General features: G+C 36.1%; 2 protein-coding genes across 14 annotated transcripts; one reads left to right on the top strand and one right to left on the bottom strand.

The window, feature by feature from the left end:
* The first annotated feature begins 1868 nt into the window (after nucleotides 1–1868).
* LOC112796605 (pentatricopeptide repeat-containing protein At5g57250, mitochondrial) lies at nucleotides 1869–12886 on the top strand. Of its 13 annotated transcripts, XM_029297839.2 has the most exons (8): nucleotides 1869–2207; nucleotides 3277–3820; nucleotides 5403–8851; nucleotides 9093–9234; nucleotides 9678–9766; nucleotides 10254–10346; nucleotides 10846–12340; nucleotides 12550–12886. In XM_029297839.2, exon 3 carries the CDS (start codon nucleotides 5546–5548, stop codon nucleotides 8783–8785), a length of 3240 nt encoding a protein of 1079 aa, XP_029153672.1. In that variant the 5' UTR covers nucleotides 1869–2207; nucleotides 3277–3820; nucleotides 5403–5545; the 3' UTR covers nucleotides 8786–8851; nucleotides 9093–9234; nucleotides 9678–9766; nucleotides 10254–10346; nucleotides 10846–12340; nucleotides 12550–12886. The 13 variants fall into 13 exon arrangements, with proteins under 13 accessions (XP_029153672.1, XP_072091582.1, XP_072091579.1 ...); XM_072235481.1 differs by having other exon boundaries at nucleotides 10260–10346; nucleotides 10954–12571; XM_072235478.1 differs by having other exon boundaries at nucleotides 10260–10346; nucleotides 10846–12571.
* LOC112796606 (aspartic proteinase CDR1) lies at nucleotides 10993–12381 on the bottom strand. The gene has a single exon (XM_025839153.2). It carries the CDS (start codon nucleotides 12379–12381, stop codon nucleotides 10993–10995), a length of 1389 nt encoding a protein of 462 aa, XP_025694938.1.
* Nucleotides 12887–14809: the final 1923 nt, after the last annotated feature.

The raw sequence follows: 14809 nt of genomic DNA, 5'->3' as shown, positions 1-14809 counted from the left end.
TTTGTGTATGTGATGTGCTGATTGGGTTCATTTAATGAACTTATATATGTTGGGCTTAGGCCCAACTTGGGACCGGTTTAACCCGTTAGCGTTTTTAGCCCAGTTGGGCCAAACCTTTAAAATTAATGCCCGATTTTTGACTTTCAATATTTTCCTAAGGTTTTCTGCTATTTCTAATTTTTCTCGCACAGCATCGGACATACTTAAACCGATTTGACTGGTTCGGCTATTGGTTTGCGGCTTTCTCGGTTTTTTGCTGAAAATACATTTTCTGACTCAGAAAAATCTACTAAGTCCAAAAATCATATTTAAATCCTCGAATTCTCATTCTAAATTTCTGGATCCTATTTTGGGCAATATTAATTATTTAATTAAGTGGTTAATTAGTCGCGGTTCTTACACTCATGGCCTTACCTCGTCAGTCCCTCATGGCCTCACCTCATCAGTCTCTCCCCTCACCTTGACAGTCACTCTCACGGTCTCACCTCTCATCTCTGCCCTCTCACTTTTCTCTCGGTCTCGCACTCATGCCTAAGTCAAACTTGTCATCGCGGTCTCACACCAATCGCCGCCTTCACTGCGCTCGCTTCGTCGGCGGCAGAAACAGACGGAACCAGCATCTGGATTCTGGTTTCTTGGGTGGTGGTGGTTGTCGTCTTCTTGTTTCAGCCATTTGTGCAATTAGTTAGCTTCCCAGGTGAGCTCCCTTTGAGTATTCGGCCCTGTTCTTTTCAGACTTTCAGTGTCAATTTCTGTGTATCTTAGAGTTTCATAGTGAAATTAGATTTTTATGATAGTGGACTGGTGGTTGTTGTTGTACATTTTTGTTGTTGGATAACTGAGTTGAATTGAATTTGTTTCTAAACCTTGTTGCTGTGTTACTTAAAAAATGCTAAATCTTTTTGTTGCTGTATGTTAAGGGATAAGAGATAAGAGAGTTGGTTTGTAACAAAATCTGTTTAGTATAGTTAGTTTGGGTTTGTTATTCTGATCTCTGATCTTTCTCTCTTTTCCAACTCTGTTATAAATAAAGCTCTTGCATCCTTTAAGAGGTGTATATGATTGATTCATTGATGGAAGAATAAGATAAAGTTAATTCAGTTTACTAATTTCTTGAAGCTCTCTCTTCAAACTCTTCTTTCTCTGTTTCTGCTATTCTGGATAATGCAATGTCTCTTATGGAAGATATAGATGCAAATCAAAATGAGAAAAATATTGATCAAATTTTAAATTTGTCATATGAAGATATAGATGTCAATTTTGAGATTACTTGGATTTGATTTACCGATTGTGTTATCTTTTGTTTGCTCTTGTTTATTTAAATTAAGAAAGTATTATGTACTAGAGACTAGTTTATTATCTCTTTTGAATAATTAGTTATGTCTAAGAATTGATATTATTATTATTATTATTATTATTATTATTATTATTATTGTAAAGACTTGCATTTTAAGTTTTAACCATGGTTTTAAAAATCAGATCGAACCAACTGGTCGAATCGGTCTGACCAGGTATCGAAAGCCTTTGCGGTTCGGTTGAAATAGAAAACCGCAATAATAAAATCGTTATTGGACCGCTAAACCGATTGGGAACCAGCCGGTCAGTACAAACTGGGACCCCCGGCTGGTTTGCATAAAGTGACACTTATTTTGAAAGGAAAAAAAAAGGAAAACGGTGAGCTAAAAATATGATTTTGAAAATTGGATTGAACCAATAAAGAAAACTGTCCAGTCGGTTGTCAAAAACCACCAAATGTAAAATTGCTCAGAAATCGTTGAACCAGCTGGTTGGACCGGACCAAGAACCGGCCGGTTCTTGATAAACGACTTTTCGCTGCTTTTTAGAGAAAAAAAAAAAAGAGTAAACCCACGCGGCGCGAGTCACTCACCCACCCCCTTGCCCCAACACCCCCTCCTTCGTGAATCAGTGAATGTCACTCAGCATCAGAAGCAAACAAAGCCTTAGCTTCTTCAAAAGTCAAAACCCAAACCAAATCCCTAGCTCCTTCAACGGTTCCGCCGCCGCCGGCCGTGGTTGTCGACGCCTCCGCGGCCTCCTCCTTCCCCCTGTTCAAACCCAGACCCTCTCTTGTAGCTTGGCACATCGTCCATGCTGCGGTGGCTTCTCTGTTTGAGGCTTCGAGCTCCTCGCCGTTGTGTCGCCGTCGTCTCGCTGTTGTCTCTTCGTCGTCCTGCTCGCCGTCGAAGGTAAGTAGCACTGTTTACAGGGTTTTCACTTTTTTCCCCTTTTATGCTCTGTTGAGTGTTGAGTCTGTTTTGAATGTCTCATACGATTTTTATCATTTTTGAAGGTTAGTGGCAGCTGCTGTTTGTCGTTTGAGAGCTTCTGTTGATCGTTTTTGGAATTTTGTTGATAGATTTTTGATTGGGTTTTATCGTTTGAGAGCTGTTGTTTATCGATTTTGAATTTTTGTTGATAGATTTTTTATTGGGTTTGTCGTTTGAGAGCTGTTGTTTATCGATTTTGAATTTTTGTTGATAGATTTTTGATTTGGTTATTATTTGTTGCTGTTTTTTAATTCCTGTTGCTGATTGTTCTTGATTTCTGGCTCTGTCAGTCTGTTGTGCCGTTGGTAATGGTGTTTTTGATTGTGTTTATGAGAGCTGCTGTTCTTTACTGTGGTGTTTCCTTATTGTTGATGGGGTTTGTCATAAAATGTTGATTAAGGATTATGACCGAGGGTGTTGAAGAGTGCAGAAAGGGAAGCGACAATTGTTGAGAATCTGATCGAACACGGGATAGAAGTTTTGCACCATGTCAAACTTATAATTTTCATTTTTGGGTGTTTTTAAGATTTCTACTTAACTCTCTGTGAACCTTGATTATCTCATGTTGTATTGTGGATTTCATGATTGAGCATATTGATTCATCAATCCATAGGTAAGCCTTTTTTTTTTAATGTAAAGTCAATAAAAAGTTTCTGTATATTTTTCATAAGCTTAACTTGCCATTTGGATAGTAGAATTGGAATTGCAATATAGAGTTTCAATTTCTATTCCGATTCATTGGAATCAGAATTTTTTAATTTTTTCTATCATTGAAAATCTAGATGATGACTTGTAGTTCTATGTTTAATTTTAGTTTTATTAGTATATTTTGATAAGATCATATGGTTTTGGTTGATGACATTTCATGTAGTGTTTTAAATTTAAAGATATTTTAAGATTTATATTAGACTATAATTATATTTTAAGATGTTTATTTATACTTTATTTACTATTTTATTCTAAAACAGTTTTTTCGGTTGAACCACAGTTGGACTGGTTGGACCAGTAAACCAGTGACTAGAGCAGTTCGATGACCCGTCCCGGTTCTCAGAACCTTGCTGAAAACGCATTTGCCCTTCTCCACTTCTCCCCAAAACAAAAAGAAAGCTGAAGCCTAAGGCTTAGAAACCCTAGCTTCTCCACCACCGCCGCAAGGGCTGCCGCTGTCCATCGTGCCCAGGCACCACCGTCGCATGGACTGCTGCAAGGATTGCCACCGCTCGTCCATCGCAGCTTCTTCCTTGAGCTCGGTGTCAGTCCCTGGTGTTCATCTGCTCCGTCGCACTCCTGCCGTCGTCCGGCGCACTCCTGCTGCCGTCTGCCGCGCTCAGGCATCGTCTTTGTCTGGTCGTGGTGCTCGAAGTCCCCAACCCACCAATCGCAGCTTCTTCATCGAGCTCGGCGTCTTCGAGTGTGCTCTTCGTTTGCTCAACTGCAGGACTGCCGCCGTCCGTCGTCGTTCTCGTCGTCTGGGCTCCGTCTCCGTCGCACTTCTGCCTCTCTGCTCAGACTGCTTAGAAGTCAGAACCAAGGTTTAGGATTCTGCTACTCATATTGGTTTCTTCGTTTTTGTTTTTTTAATTTTTCATTCTTTGTTCTTCGGTTTAGGATTCTGCTACTCAGATTGGTTTCTTTGGTTTATTTTTTATTTTTCGTTCTTCATTCTTTGTTTTTTGGTTTAGGATTTTGCTAGTGCTACTCAGATTTAATTGTTAAATGATTAGCTCTGCTCAGTAGCAGTGTACTCTGTTTTTATTTTATTTTATTTTATTTGTTCTGCGCTGAAAAAATGGTGCTGAAATTTTGATAATCCTTGTTAATTTTTAGAAAAGTTTGTTAATCTTTGTTAAAATTGTGCTGAAACCTTATTAACATTGTGATCTGCCTGCTGTATGCTGAAAATCTTGTTAATATTTGTTCAAATTGTGCTGAGAACTTTGCTAAAACTTAAAAATTTGGCACGTTACTACTGTCTGCTGAATTGGTCAAGTTTGTTCAAACTTAAACTTTGTTCATTATGATTAACTCTTTGTTAGGGAAGGAATAAATTGGTTAGCTTTGTTTTTAATTCAGTGAAGAAATAGATGAATTGAATTAAGTCAATTAACCAAATGAGTGTGAGTAGATGTCTGAATGAATTTTCTTGTTTCTTTAGACTATTTTGATAAGTTCAATAGTGATACAAAGACTAACGAGTGTGAAATTGTTAATAATTGAGTAAATGACTGAATAAATTTTGTTTCTTTTGTTATTTGACTTTTGAGTTTGTTGATGGTATGGAGTTTTGAGCTGTATGTTAGATATAAGTTTAGATTGTGATAAATTTTGATAATTGTTATGTTTTGAGAAGGTTTGGTTCAGTGATTAGGTTGAGCTTAATTGTTGAAGAGGTCTTGCTACTCAGTACAGTATTAACTTATTAAATTATTAGAATTGCATTTTGTTTGAACAGTGTTGACTTATTGAATAGTATTTCGTGTTTGGAATTGCATTTTGCTTTAGATGGTGATGATTTTCTTATGGAATGACCAAGTTTGTATTAGACTACAAGTATGTATTTGGGTGTTTATTTATAATTTATTTATTATTTTATTATAAAACGGTTTTTCTGATTAGGCCACGGTTGAACCGCTTGAAACCAATAAACTAATGAACTAGTGACCAGAGCGGTTTGATGATCGGTCCGGTTTTTAGAACCTTCGTTTTAACACATGATTTTAATTTAATTTTATTTATATAATTTTATATTTTTTTAAATTATGACCGGGTTAACCAGGTAAATCAGTGACCTACCGGTTGAACCAGTAACCTGACCTGGTCATATGATCGAATTGATTACCGGTTTGGTTCTGATAACCATGGGTGCAGTTAACTTCATGCGAAATTGATAGCTGAGAGCCGTTAGATGACAATTTAGTCAAACCTGTCAAATCATTTAACGACTCTCAGCTATATTAACTTCACATGAAATTAACTGCGCCTGAGTTTCTACCCTAAATACTCTCTACCAAAGAATTTATGTGTTTATTGTTTGTTTGTTTGTCAAAGTTACACCCTCGACATGACACATAACAATTCAAGTAACTATCATTTATTTTTTTCTTTTTTGGTCAGGAAACAACTATCATTTGTGTCCAACTATGGCATTGCCTATTTGGAGCGTCTGACCAAAACTGGCTAGGCTGAGAGAGTTTCATGTTGAGTTCAGTTGCCACTTCACGATCTTCGATTCTGACTGAACACTGTTATTCCCTCCCATGAACATGTTCTACACAAGAAGACCATTCTCCTCCTCTTCTTCTTCTTGCTCCTCAAAGAACCATTCACTCCAAACGTTACTGAAGCGTGGATTCACACCAACCCTGAAATCCATCAACATATTCCTCCTCTCCCTCCTCCGCCACCGCAAGTTCAACCTCATCATCCACCTCTTCACCTCTGCCACACTCATCCCCACTAACCCTACCACCCACTCCATCCTCACATGGGCACTCCTCCATTCTAGAAGCTTCCAAGATGCCGAGAATCTCATCTTAACTCACTTCACCCATTCCCATCCTCGCATCTGGGACACACTCATCCGTACCCACCATGACCCTCAAAGGGCACTCTTTCTTCTACGCTATTGCCTCCAAAACGGTGCCGTTTTGCCCTCTCCTCTCACTTTCTCTTCTCTTATTCACAGGCTCTCTTCTCAGGGGGACCTAGGCATGGCAATGGAGGCGCTGGAGATCATGACAGATCATAGGGTAAGGTACCCTTTTGATGATTTTGTTTGTAGCTCCGTGATTTCTGGGTTTTGTAGGATTGGGAAGCCTGAACTTGCGTTAGGGTTTTATGACAATGCTGTGGGTTCTGGGGCACTGTTGAGGCCCGGCTTGGTTACTTTAACTGCAATTGTTGGTGCACTTGTTAGGTTGGGGAGGCTTGATGAGGTTTGTGGTTTGGTTAGGAGGATGGAGGAGGATGGGATTGGTTTGGATGTTGTTTTGTATAGTGTTTGGGTTTGTGGGTATGTTAAAGGGAATGACTTGGTGGAGGTTTTTCGAAAGATGAGGGAAATGGTGGTGGTGAAGGGTATCGATCATGATCATGTGAGTTATACTATACTCATTGATGGGTTTTCTAAGTTAGGCGATGTGGAGAAGTCATTTGGGATCTTGGCTAAGATGATAAAGGAAGGGAAGAGACCCAATAAGGTCACTTACACTGCAATAATATCTGCTTATTGTAAGAAGGGTAAAGTTGAGGAAGCACGTGGTGTTTTTGACAGGATAGGTGAGTTGGGAATTGAGTTGGATGAGTTTGTGTATGCAGTTTTGATTGATGGATATTGTTGGATTGGAGATTTTGGTAGTGTCTTTAAGCTATTTGTTGAAATGGAGAAAAGAGGGGTTAGTCCTAGTGTTGTTACGTATAATACCATAATAAATGGTTTGTGCAAGTTCGGGAGGACGTCTGAGGCGGATGAGTTATCAAAAGATGTGGCTGCAGATGTGATTACGTACAGCACGTTGTTGCACGGTTATACCGAAGAAGAGAACACTCCGGGGATTTTGCAGACAAAGAGGCGACTAGAAGAAGCTGGAATCGCCATGGATATCATAATGTGCAATGTGCTGATCAAAGCATTGTTTATGATGGGGGCTTTTGAAGATGTTTATGCTCTTTATAAAGGAATGCCGGAAATGGGTCTGGTTCCGAATTCCGTTACTTATTGCACAATGATTGATCAGTATTGCAAGGTAGGTAGAATTGACGAGGCACTTGTGGTATTTGACGACTTCAGAAAAACATCATTCTCTTCACCTGTATGCTACACTAGTATTATTCATGGCCTCTGCAAGAAGGGTATGGTAGAAATGGCCATTGAGGCATTAGTCGAACTCAATGATAAAGGACTGGAGTTAAGTAGATATACATTTAGGATGTTAATGAGGACAATTCTCACTGAAAAGGGTGCAAAAGAGGTTTTAGATTTAGTTTACACAATGGAAGGATTGGGCCAAGACTTATATGAGTCAGTATGTAATGATGCGATCTTTTTATTATGCAGAAGAGGATTTCTTGAGGATGCATATCGCTTGTGCTTGATGATGAGAAAGACAGGTTTATACGTTACAAGAAATTCTTATTATTCTGTTTTGAGAAGCTATCTTAGTAACAGGAATAGGGAGCACATGCTGCCCCTATTGAATATCTTTCTAAAAGAATATGGCCTAGTTGATCCAATGATGCGAAGGATACTAGCATGCTACCTATGTTTAAAAGATATCCATAGTCCCCTTCAATTTATGGGAAAAACAATCTCTCTTCCTGTCTCCATCCTCAGGGTTCTGATAAAGGAAGGTAGAGCTTTAGATGCATATAAGCTTGTGGTAAAGACTCAAGATAGTTTACAAGTCATGTATGCTGATTATGCCATTCTGATTGATGCCTTATGCAAGGGAGGATATCTCAATAAAGCATTGGATCTTTGTGCCTTCGTTGAAAAGAAAGGGATCACTTTGGACATAGTTGTATATAATTCTATAATAAATGGATTGTGCCATGAGGGACGTCTTACTGAAGCATTTCGGCTATTTGATTCATTGGAGAAACTTAATTTGATACCATCTGAAATAACTTATGCCACATTAATTTATGCACTAAGTAGGGAGGGATATCTGGTAGATGCCGAGCATGTTTTCAGTAAAATGGTTCTGAAGGGCTTTCAACCAAAAACACAAGTTTATAATTCACTACTTGAGGGTATTTCAAAGTTTGGTCAATTAGAGAATGCGCTCGAGCTTCTAAACGATATGGAGACAAAATATATTGAGCCTGACAGCTTGACGGTTAGTGCTGTCATAAATTGCCATTGCCAAAAGGGCAACATGGAAGGAGCACTTCAATTCTATTATAAGTTCAAGAGGAAGGATGTATCACCTGATTTTTTTGGGTTCTTGTACTTGATAAGAGGATTATGTTCAAAGGGACGGATGGAAGAAGCTAGGAGTGTCTTGAGAGAAATGCTCAAATCGAAGAATATTGAAGAGATAATTAACATAGTTAACAATGAGGTTGATAATGAGTCAATAGGTGGCTTTCTTGCCATTTTGTGTGAGCAAGGAAGTATTCAAGAAGCCCTTGCAGTTCTCAATGAAATTGCAAGCACGCTTTATCCTGTTCTAAGGTTATCTACATATAATCAAGGAGCTCATGCACAGAGGAACATTTCTGAGCTGAACGCTGGTTTACAATCTTCAAGGCGTCTATCCTCCTCTTGTAGAACTGGTTTGGATTTTGGATCCTGTGATGCTAGCGATGAAAGTGATCTTACAATAAATAATGATAGTCATGTGACAAGGTCCCGGCCACTCAATTTCGACTTCTATTATTCCGTGATTGCCACACATTGTGCCAAAGGGGAGCTACAGAAAGCTAATCAAGTAGCCAAGGGAATGCTTTCCCACCTAAGTCGAGGAGCTGAACATAAGAAAGAAGAGAGAAAATGAATTCTTTCAATGTGGCAAATTCTCTATTTTTAATGACAGGAGAGATCACACAGTTGACATCTGCAGGTATATATTTTTCCTCATAATTAAGTTTTCAGTATATATTTTTAATCACATTCGTTTCAGGTCAAAGTATTACAGAACATTAGCATACACCTGATAGATTGATTTGACCTTATTATAAGTTCATAACTTCTTAGACAACTTCAACTTGCCTTGCTCAACTGTTACCCCTTTTTTATTTGATCATCTCGGATTAGCTTTATAGTCCTCGCTACAGTATAAAGTTCTCAAATTTTCATTGCAGCATCAACCAGATAAACAAGAAAATGATGTCCTAGACCTCTTGTCATTCCAGTTTCTTTGACCGCAGAACCAGTCTGAAAAGGACAACAAGGTGCCAATTGGAGTGCAAGGGATCCGTATCTGACCTGTAAGATATATAAATGGTAAATACATGCTCAACTTTGATTTAACTTGAGTTATAAACCTTTGCATGTAATTAAGAGCTTCACTACAACGATTGTGTCAATGCATATCTTGAACATACAATTGAACTTTTCTTTTTTAGTTTTAGATACTTAGGCCCAGAGGATGATGAAATTTAATTTTTATTCTATTGGTTTTTAATTAATATTAGGCAATGCATATACATATTGGTTGGCTAAGATAGTACTTCTATACAAAAACAAGAGGCAAATTCTTTTGGGTTCTAAATGAACATATAAAGACACAGCTCTTTTGTAGCAATTTTGTGGATTAGGAAGTGTTGTCATTATCAGGATGACATGGGTGCATTCATGTCTTTCGATAACTTGTTTCTCAGGCACCATATGTTTTTGTAGTAAAGGATTTGCACTTAAGAATGCTTAATGTTTTCTTATGACAACAGATAATGGGAGCAGGCACTTGATTACATGCTAATTGCTGCTTTAAGCTTGAAATTAAGAAAGTCATGCTCTGCATTTGTGGAGATCAAATGTAAGTACTTTTTCTGGAGACAATTTTTTTATTTTAAAGTGGATTGAGTTGTATTTTCAGTTTGTTCTTTCATTTCCTTACACTTTTTCCCTCCCTGCCTGAACTTCCTGTGTAACGAGAGAATGGTTGACTTCAAACAAATGAAATCTACCTTAATCCTAATGCCTTTTGCCCTTCATGGAGGAGTTTTGAATGACAAAGAACCAGAAATGATTTCATTCTTAAATCAGATCTCTTTTTCTTTTTTGGGTATGTAGAGAAAAGAATGAAGTGATTTCATTTATAGATCAGATCAAATTGGGTATACCTTATTTTTTTCCCCCAGATCTTATCATTTTCCTATGTATTTGATTGGAAATCATTTGGTATCTAAATGTTTGAAAAGACTTTTATACCCTTCTTAATTTTGGTTCCATTTTTAGCCCATTCTTTGATTGGAGGGAATTCCCCTTGTTCCGAAGCTGAAACCCTCTATTTTATATGCAAGATTTAGCTTCCGATTGGGTCAGTGTGAAGCATTGGCTTTCAGCCTTAAGCTCGTGAGGCCATAGAGAATTTCTTTTATTACTTTGTCAAACAGGTATGTTGCCTCAGATCATAAATCTAAGGGAAAGGGAAGTCCGGTGCACAGCATTCTACATTATGTTGCCTCAGTTAATAGTGTATACTCAGGTTGTTATAATATGTTGTCAAGTTTGAGCTTTTGGTGAAACAGATTATGGTTTGCACTTTTTATTTTATTTGTTAACATGTTGATATCAGATGTATGTGATTTGGTTCTTTAGTTTTCTGAGTCTTCACTGCCATATTATCTTTTATTCAATTTATTTCAGAAAGAATGTATGCAATATACTTTTAGGGATATGGCAGTTTTTTTTTTTTTTTTTTTTTTTTTTGGTTGTGGCCATAACTTTTATCTGGAAAAAAACCGTGTTTTTGTTGCTTTAAGCCTGTAAGTATAAGTCCTTGTTACTTTTCACATGGCCACATGCACACGCACAGCATGTAACTTTGTTCTTTGTGATGCCAATAGTTGCTTAGTAATCAGTTGTTCTAATTCCCATTGTATTTTTCAACAGTTAATTTTACGATGCATTTTTGAGAAATAGCATGGCCTTGCTCAGTTGCTGTTGACATCAGTGTAGAAGTATTTGGTTCTGAGCCTGCTCTCATTCAATGCTTAACAGGAAATTTGGTCGCTTCGTTTTGGAATGCATAGACTTCCATCAGCCACTAAGCAGTTGACAATCAATTCTTTGAAAGTAAACAATCTGGTTAACAAGGTCATATCCGACATTGTAACTCTGCTGAGCCAATAAGCCGATAACAGAAGATCGGTTGTCGAGGCCAGTGGCACTGACTGGACCTATAGCCATGCAAAATACGCTGTCTGTGAGCTGTTCAAAGAAGCTTCCTGTGTCCAAAGCCAAGTCTGCACCTTGAGCAAAATGGAATGTAACCACTGGAAATCCAACTAAATCTCTACTCACAACCCCCAAATAGCAATATAGCCAGGGATAAGTTTCGATTATAACTTTCCTAAAGGACCCGCCGAGGATATTCCTAACTTCCTTGTATAGTAAATTTTGCACATCATCAGGTAGGTAGGTGAGCGTAGATCCTGTGTCAATGATGACACCACCCGCACCATTCTCTTTTATCTCAAAAGTTGCAGGAGCAATGTCAAGCCTCTTTTCTCCTATACTTATGCCTTCCATGGTGATATAATACATGCCACGAAGAGCTTGAAAATGGGTTGGATAGCCTTCAAGATCTGCTCCTTCGCCTAGGATCAGTTGGTTGTAATTACTACTTTTGTCAGCTAGGCTTCCTATGCAGTAAGAGAATTTATGGCCTATTTGTGATGCCAAAGACATAGGTGCATTGTTTAGTCCTAATATTCCATTATACCCTGGATCATTATTGTACACAATGTCGCGGCCACACCCGAATTCTATATTTGGTATTTGAATGGAACCTTCGTCAGATGTCTCAAAGACTAACGTTTCATAGGCAAGGGTTCCCGATGCAGAGGAATGGTCTGCATAAGTGATACTGAATGGCGACCTATCCAAGGGGTGACAATTGCAGCCTCGAAAGCCGCAAGGTGTCCTGCATAATTGGGTGTAGGTGGAAGACTTTGAAGGGTCAAAAAGTTGACCTAAATGCTGATCACAATTCGAGCAAGGGTTGCACATAATCCAGAAGATTTCGCTGGCAGTGTCCATGACAACTAGCTGTGGGGTGGGAGGTTGGCCTACCGAGATATTTGCCATTATCGTTCTACCAGACGAGGAGGGAGAAAGTTGAGTCCTATGGTCGTTGGCAGCCATAGTTCCTTCAATCCTCGCATGCAAATACGTGACACGTGCAATGGAATGTTGGATGTCGAGTTCGATCCTTTCCTTGGCTGTTTCACTTTGGTTGTAGTGTGGATGGTGAACAGATCTTTGATGAATGAGTTTGGTGACCAATCTTTTAGGCTTTGCAGTTGTAGCATTTGGTAATTTAGCCAAGGATGTGGTTGTTGAAGAATTGGTGCTGATTGATGTTGAGAAACACCAGGTTGAGAAGGTTAGTAACACAAGAATCAAAGTTTCTTGTACAAGTGCCATTCCACCTTTAGTTAATTGAAATGGCTTTTGGCAAGTTGTAGATACAACTTTCTAAGACATGTTAACAATATATATAGTAAGCAAGGATTTTGTCTAATATGTATATGTAGAGACATATAATAAGCTTGAGTCATTACTCTATTATCAATTTAAATGGTTGCATTGCAGGTATGATTTGAACAAAAGAAAATTGATGGCAGGTTTGTAAACTAAGAGAGGTTTCAAAAGTGCTGTGCAAATGCATGAATGTTGTGACATTTTGTTTAATACATTCTCTGCTAAACAATTCTGGAGAACAAGGAGCATGTGTTATGGTTTGATGATATTTTTAAGAAGGGAAATGTTTGTATATAGTGACTTCAATTGACATTCGATGATTGCAATCTAAATAAATGTGGATTTAAGTTGAACATGCATCGAGTGTGATTGTATCTGAAACAAAATGTACACATTTGTTTAGAGCAGTTGATATATGACAAATAAATTAAAAGGTGACATTTCTTTTTGTGTTTTTGTTTTTTTTTTTTTTTGGGGGGGGGGGGGATTTAAAACGAAGATTGTAAATAATTACACTTTTTAAAGCCTATAAATATTTTGCATTTATAAAATTTAATTGTTGTCTTAAATAATTGACTATTTAAAAGAATTAGACAATATTAACTATTTTTCCTTTTTAACTGGGAGCCTATAAAATATAGAACATTTAATTATCTTATATGGTATAAAAAATTTATTGTCCGATCAACTAATTTTTTATTACCCTCACATTTATAATCAAATATAAATAAAGGCACGAAAATAATTGAGTTGATTAATGATTGATGTTTTCGTGTTATGAAAATTCGATTATTTTGGTGCATGATTGATTACTTCATTGAAAATATATGTAATATACATATAAATATATACAAAGGGTTGATTTTCAATGTTAATAAAATAAATTTTTTTGGTAAAAATTAATAATAACAAAATTTTAAGCTCACTTAAATTTATTTTAAATAAAACAATTTTAATCATAAATGGACAATTATTTAAGACCAAGATTGTAAAAGTACAACTCATATTTTAAATACTTTTTATTAAGGAGTACTATACCCTGTTTTTTAATTTGGCAAACCATAATTCCATTTTAACCTCCCATTTGAAAATTAAAAAAAATGATTAACTTGACAGGTTAAAATGGAATTATGGTTTGCCAAATTAAAAAACAGGGTATAGTACTCCTTAATAAAAAGTATATATATATATATATATAAAATTAAAATCTATAATCTACTACTTTATTTATTACCGCTAATAGCAAGCTACCTATTGCATTATTTTTTTTATAAATTATTTCATTATTATTATATTTTATATGTTATTTTAAATTATTCAAAATGATTTTTTTTTGGTGCTCATTTTTCCTTTATATATGTTAATTTGTTTTTATCATTCTACTATTATTTTGTTCTTTTAAATGATACTATGTAATCAGGAGTTCCATTTTTTTAATTCATATTTTAACTATGTTCTCTTATTATCTTACTTTTTTCTTTTATATTTTAAATTTGTTAAATTTTCTTTATATTTTTTTATTAATATAGCCATACATAGTTGTTGATAAAAGAGCATATACATGGCTTCTTCAATATTTATCTCTTATTATCATTCCATTAATGTATTCTAATTATGACATAATAACAATATAAGTATTTGTTTTATTCAATGCATAACACTCCTATTTTAGTTAGTCTATTTATAATTATACTATTATATTATAATAACATGGTCTTTTTTTCTTAATTATATATTTATATTTTTAATAATTATTGAAAAATGTTTATACAAAAAATATAATCTATGTTCAAAAACTATTTAAAAACATATATGAAACATTTATTCAAGAATATTTATACAATAAAATATAAAATAGGATATATACAAATTAAAAGAACTAGTAAAGAGTAAAAAAGATTCTAAAAGATATATATATGGAATAGAACGGTTACCTACCCTCATATAATATTAAATTATTAATCGAAAATCATCAGGTGTTCCCATGTACGATCTTGGAACACTGATGTTTCATGTACGTCCAAGTGGCCTGTGTTGCTTTTAACTTTTAGCATATTTGGAAAGACAAAAATAGCCTCCTTTTTAGAAGTGATTGGACATGAATAACTCGTGAGTAATTGTTATTGGAGGACTGACGCTGCATCCTTGCTATGGACCAGCTTAGACTTAGCTTGTTGATTTTTTTTTATGTGCCCTATATGTTATCGTGTGGTGGATAATAACAGAGTAAACGGAATTTTTTTTATTTAAATTAATAAAATATTAGTATTTTTATCCGTAATTACGTTACGAAAATATAAATCTTTTTAAAATTATGTTAGTTTTGTCTTAACACTATAGATTATAGCATAAAAAATTTATAGAATCAAAC

Source organism: Arachis hypogaea, chromosome 4 (assembly GCF_003086295.3).
Source record: "Arachis hypogaea cultivar Tifrunner chromosome 4, arahy.Tifrunner.gnm2.J5K5, whole genome shotgun sequence".
In the NCBI taxonomy this organism is placed as follows: domain Eukaryota; kingdom Viridiplantae; phylum Streptophyta; class Magnoliopsida; order Fabales; family Fabaceae; genus Arachis; species Arachis hypogaea.
Note: the sequence above shows the minus strand (reverse complement) of the source record. Positions and strands in the feature narration are given on the sequence as shown.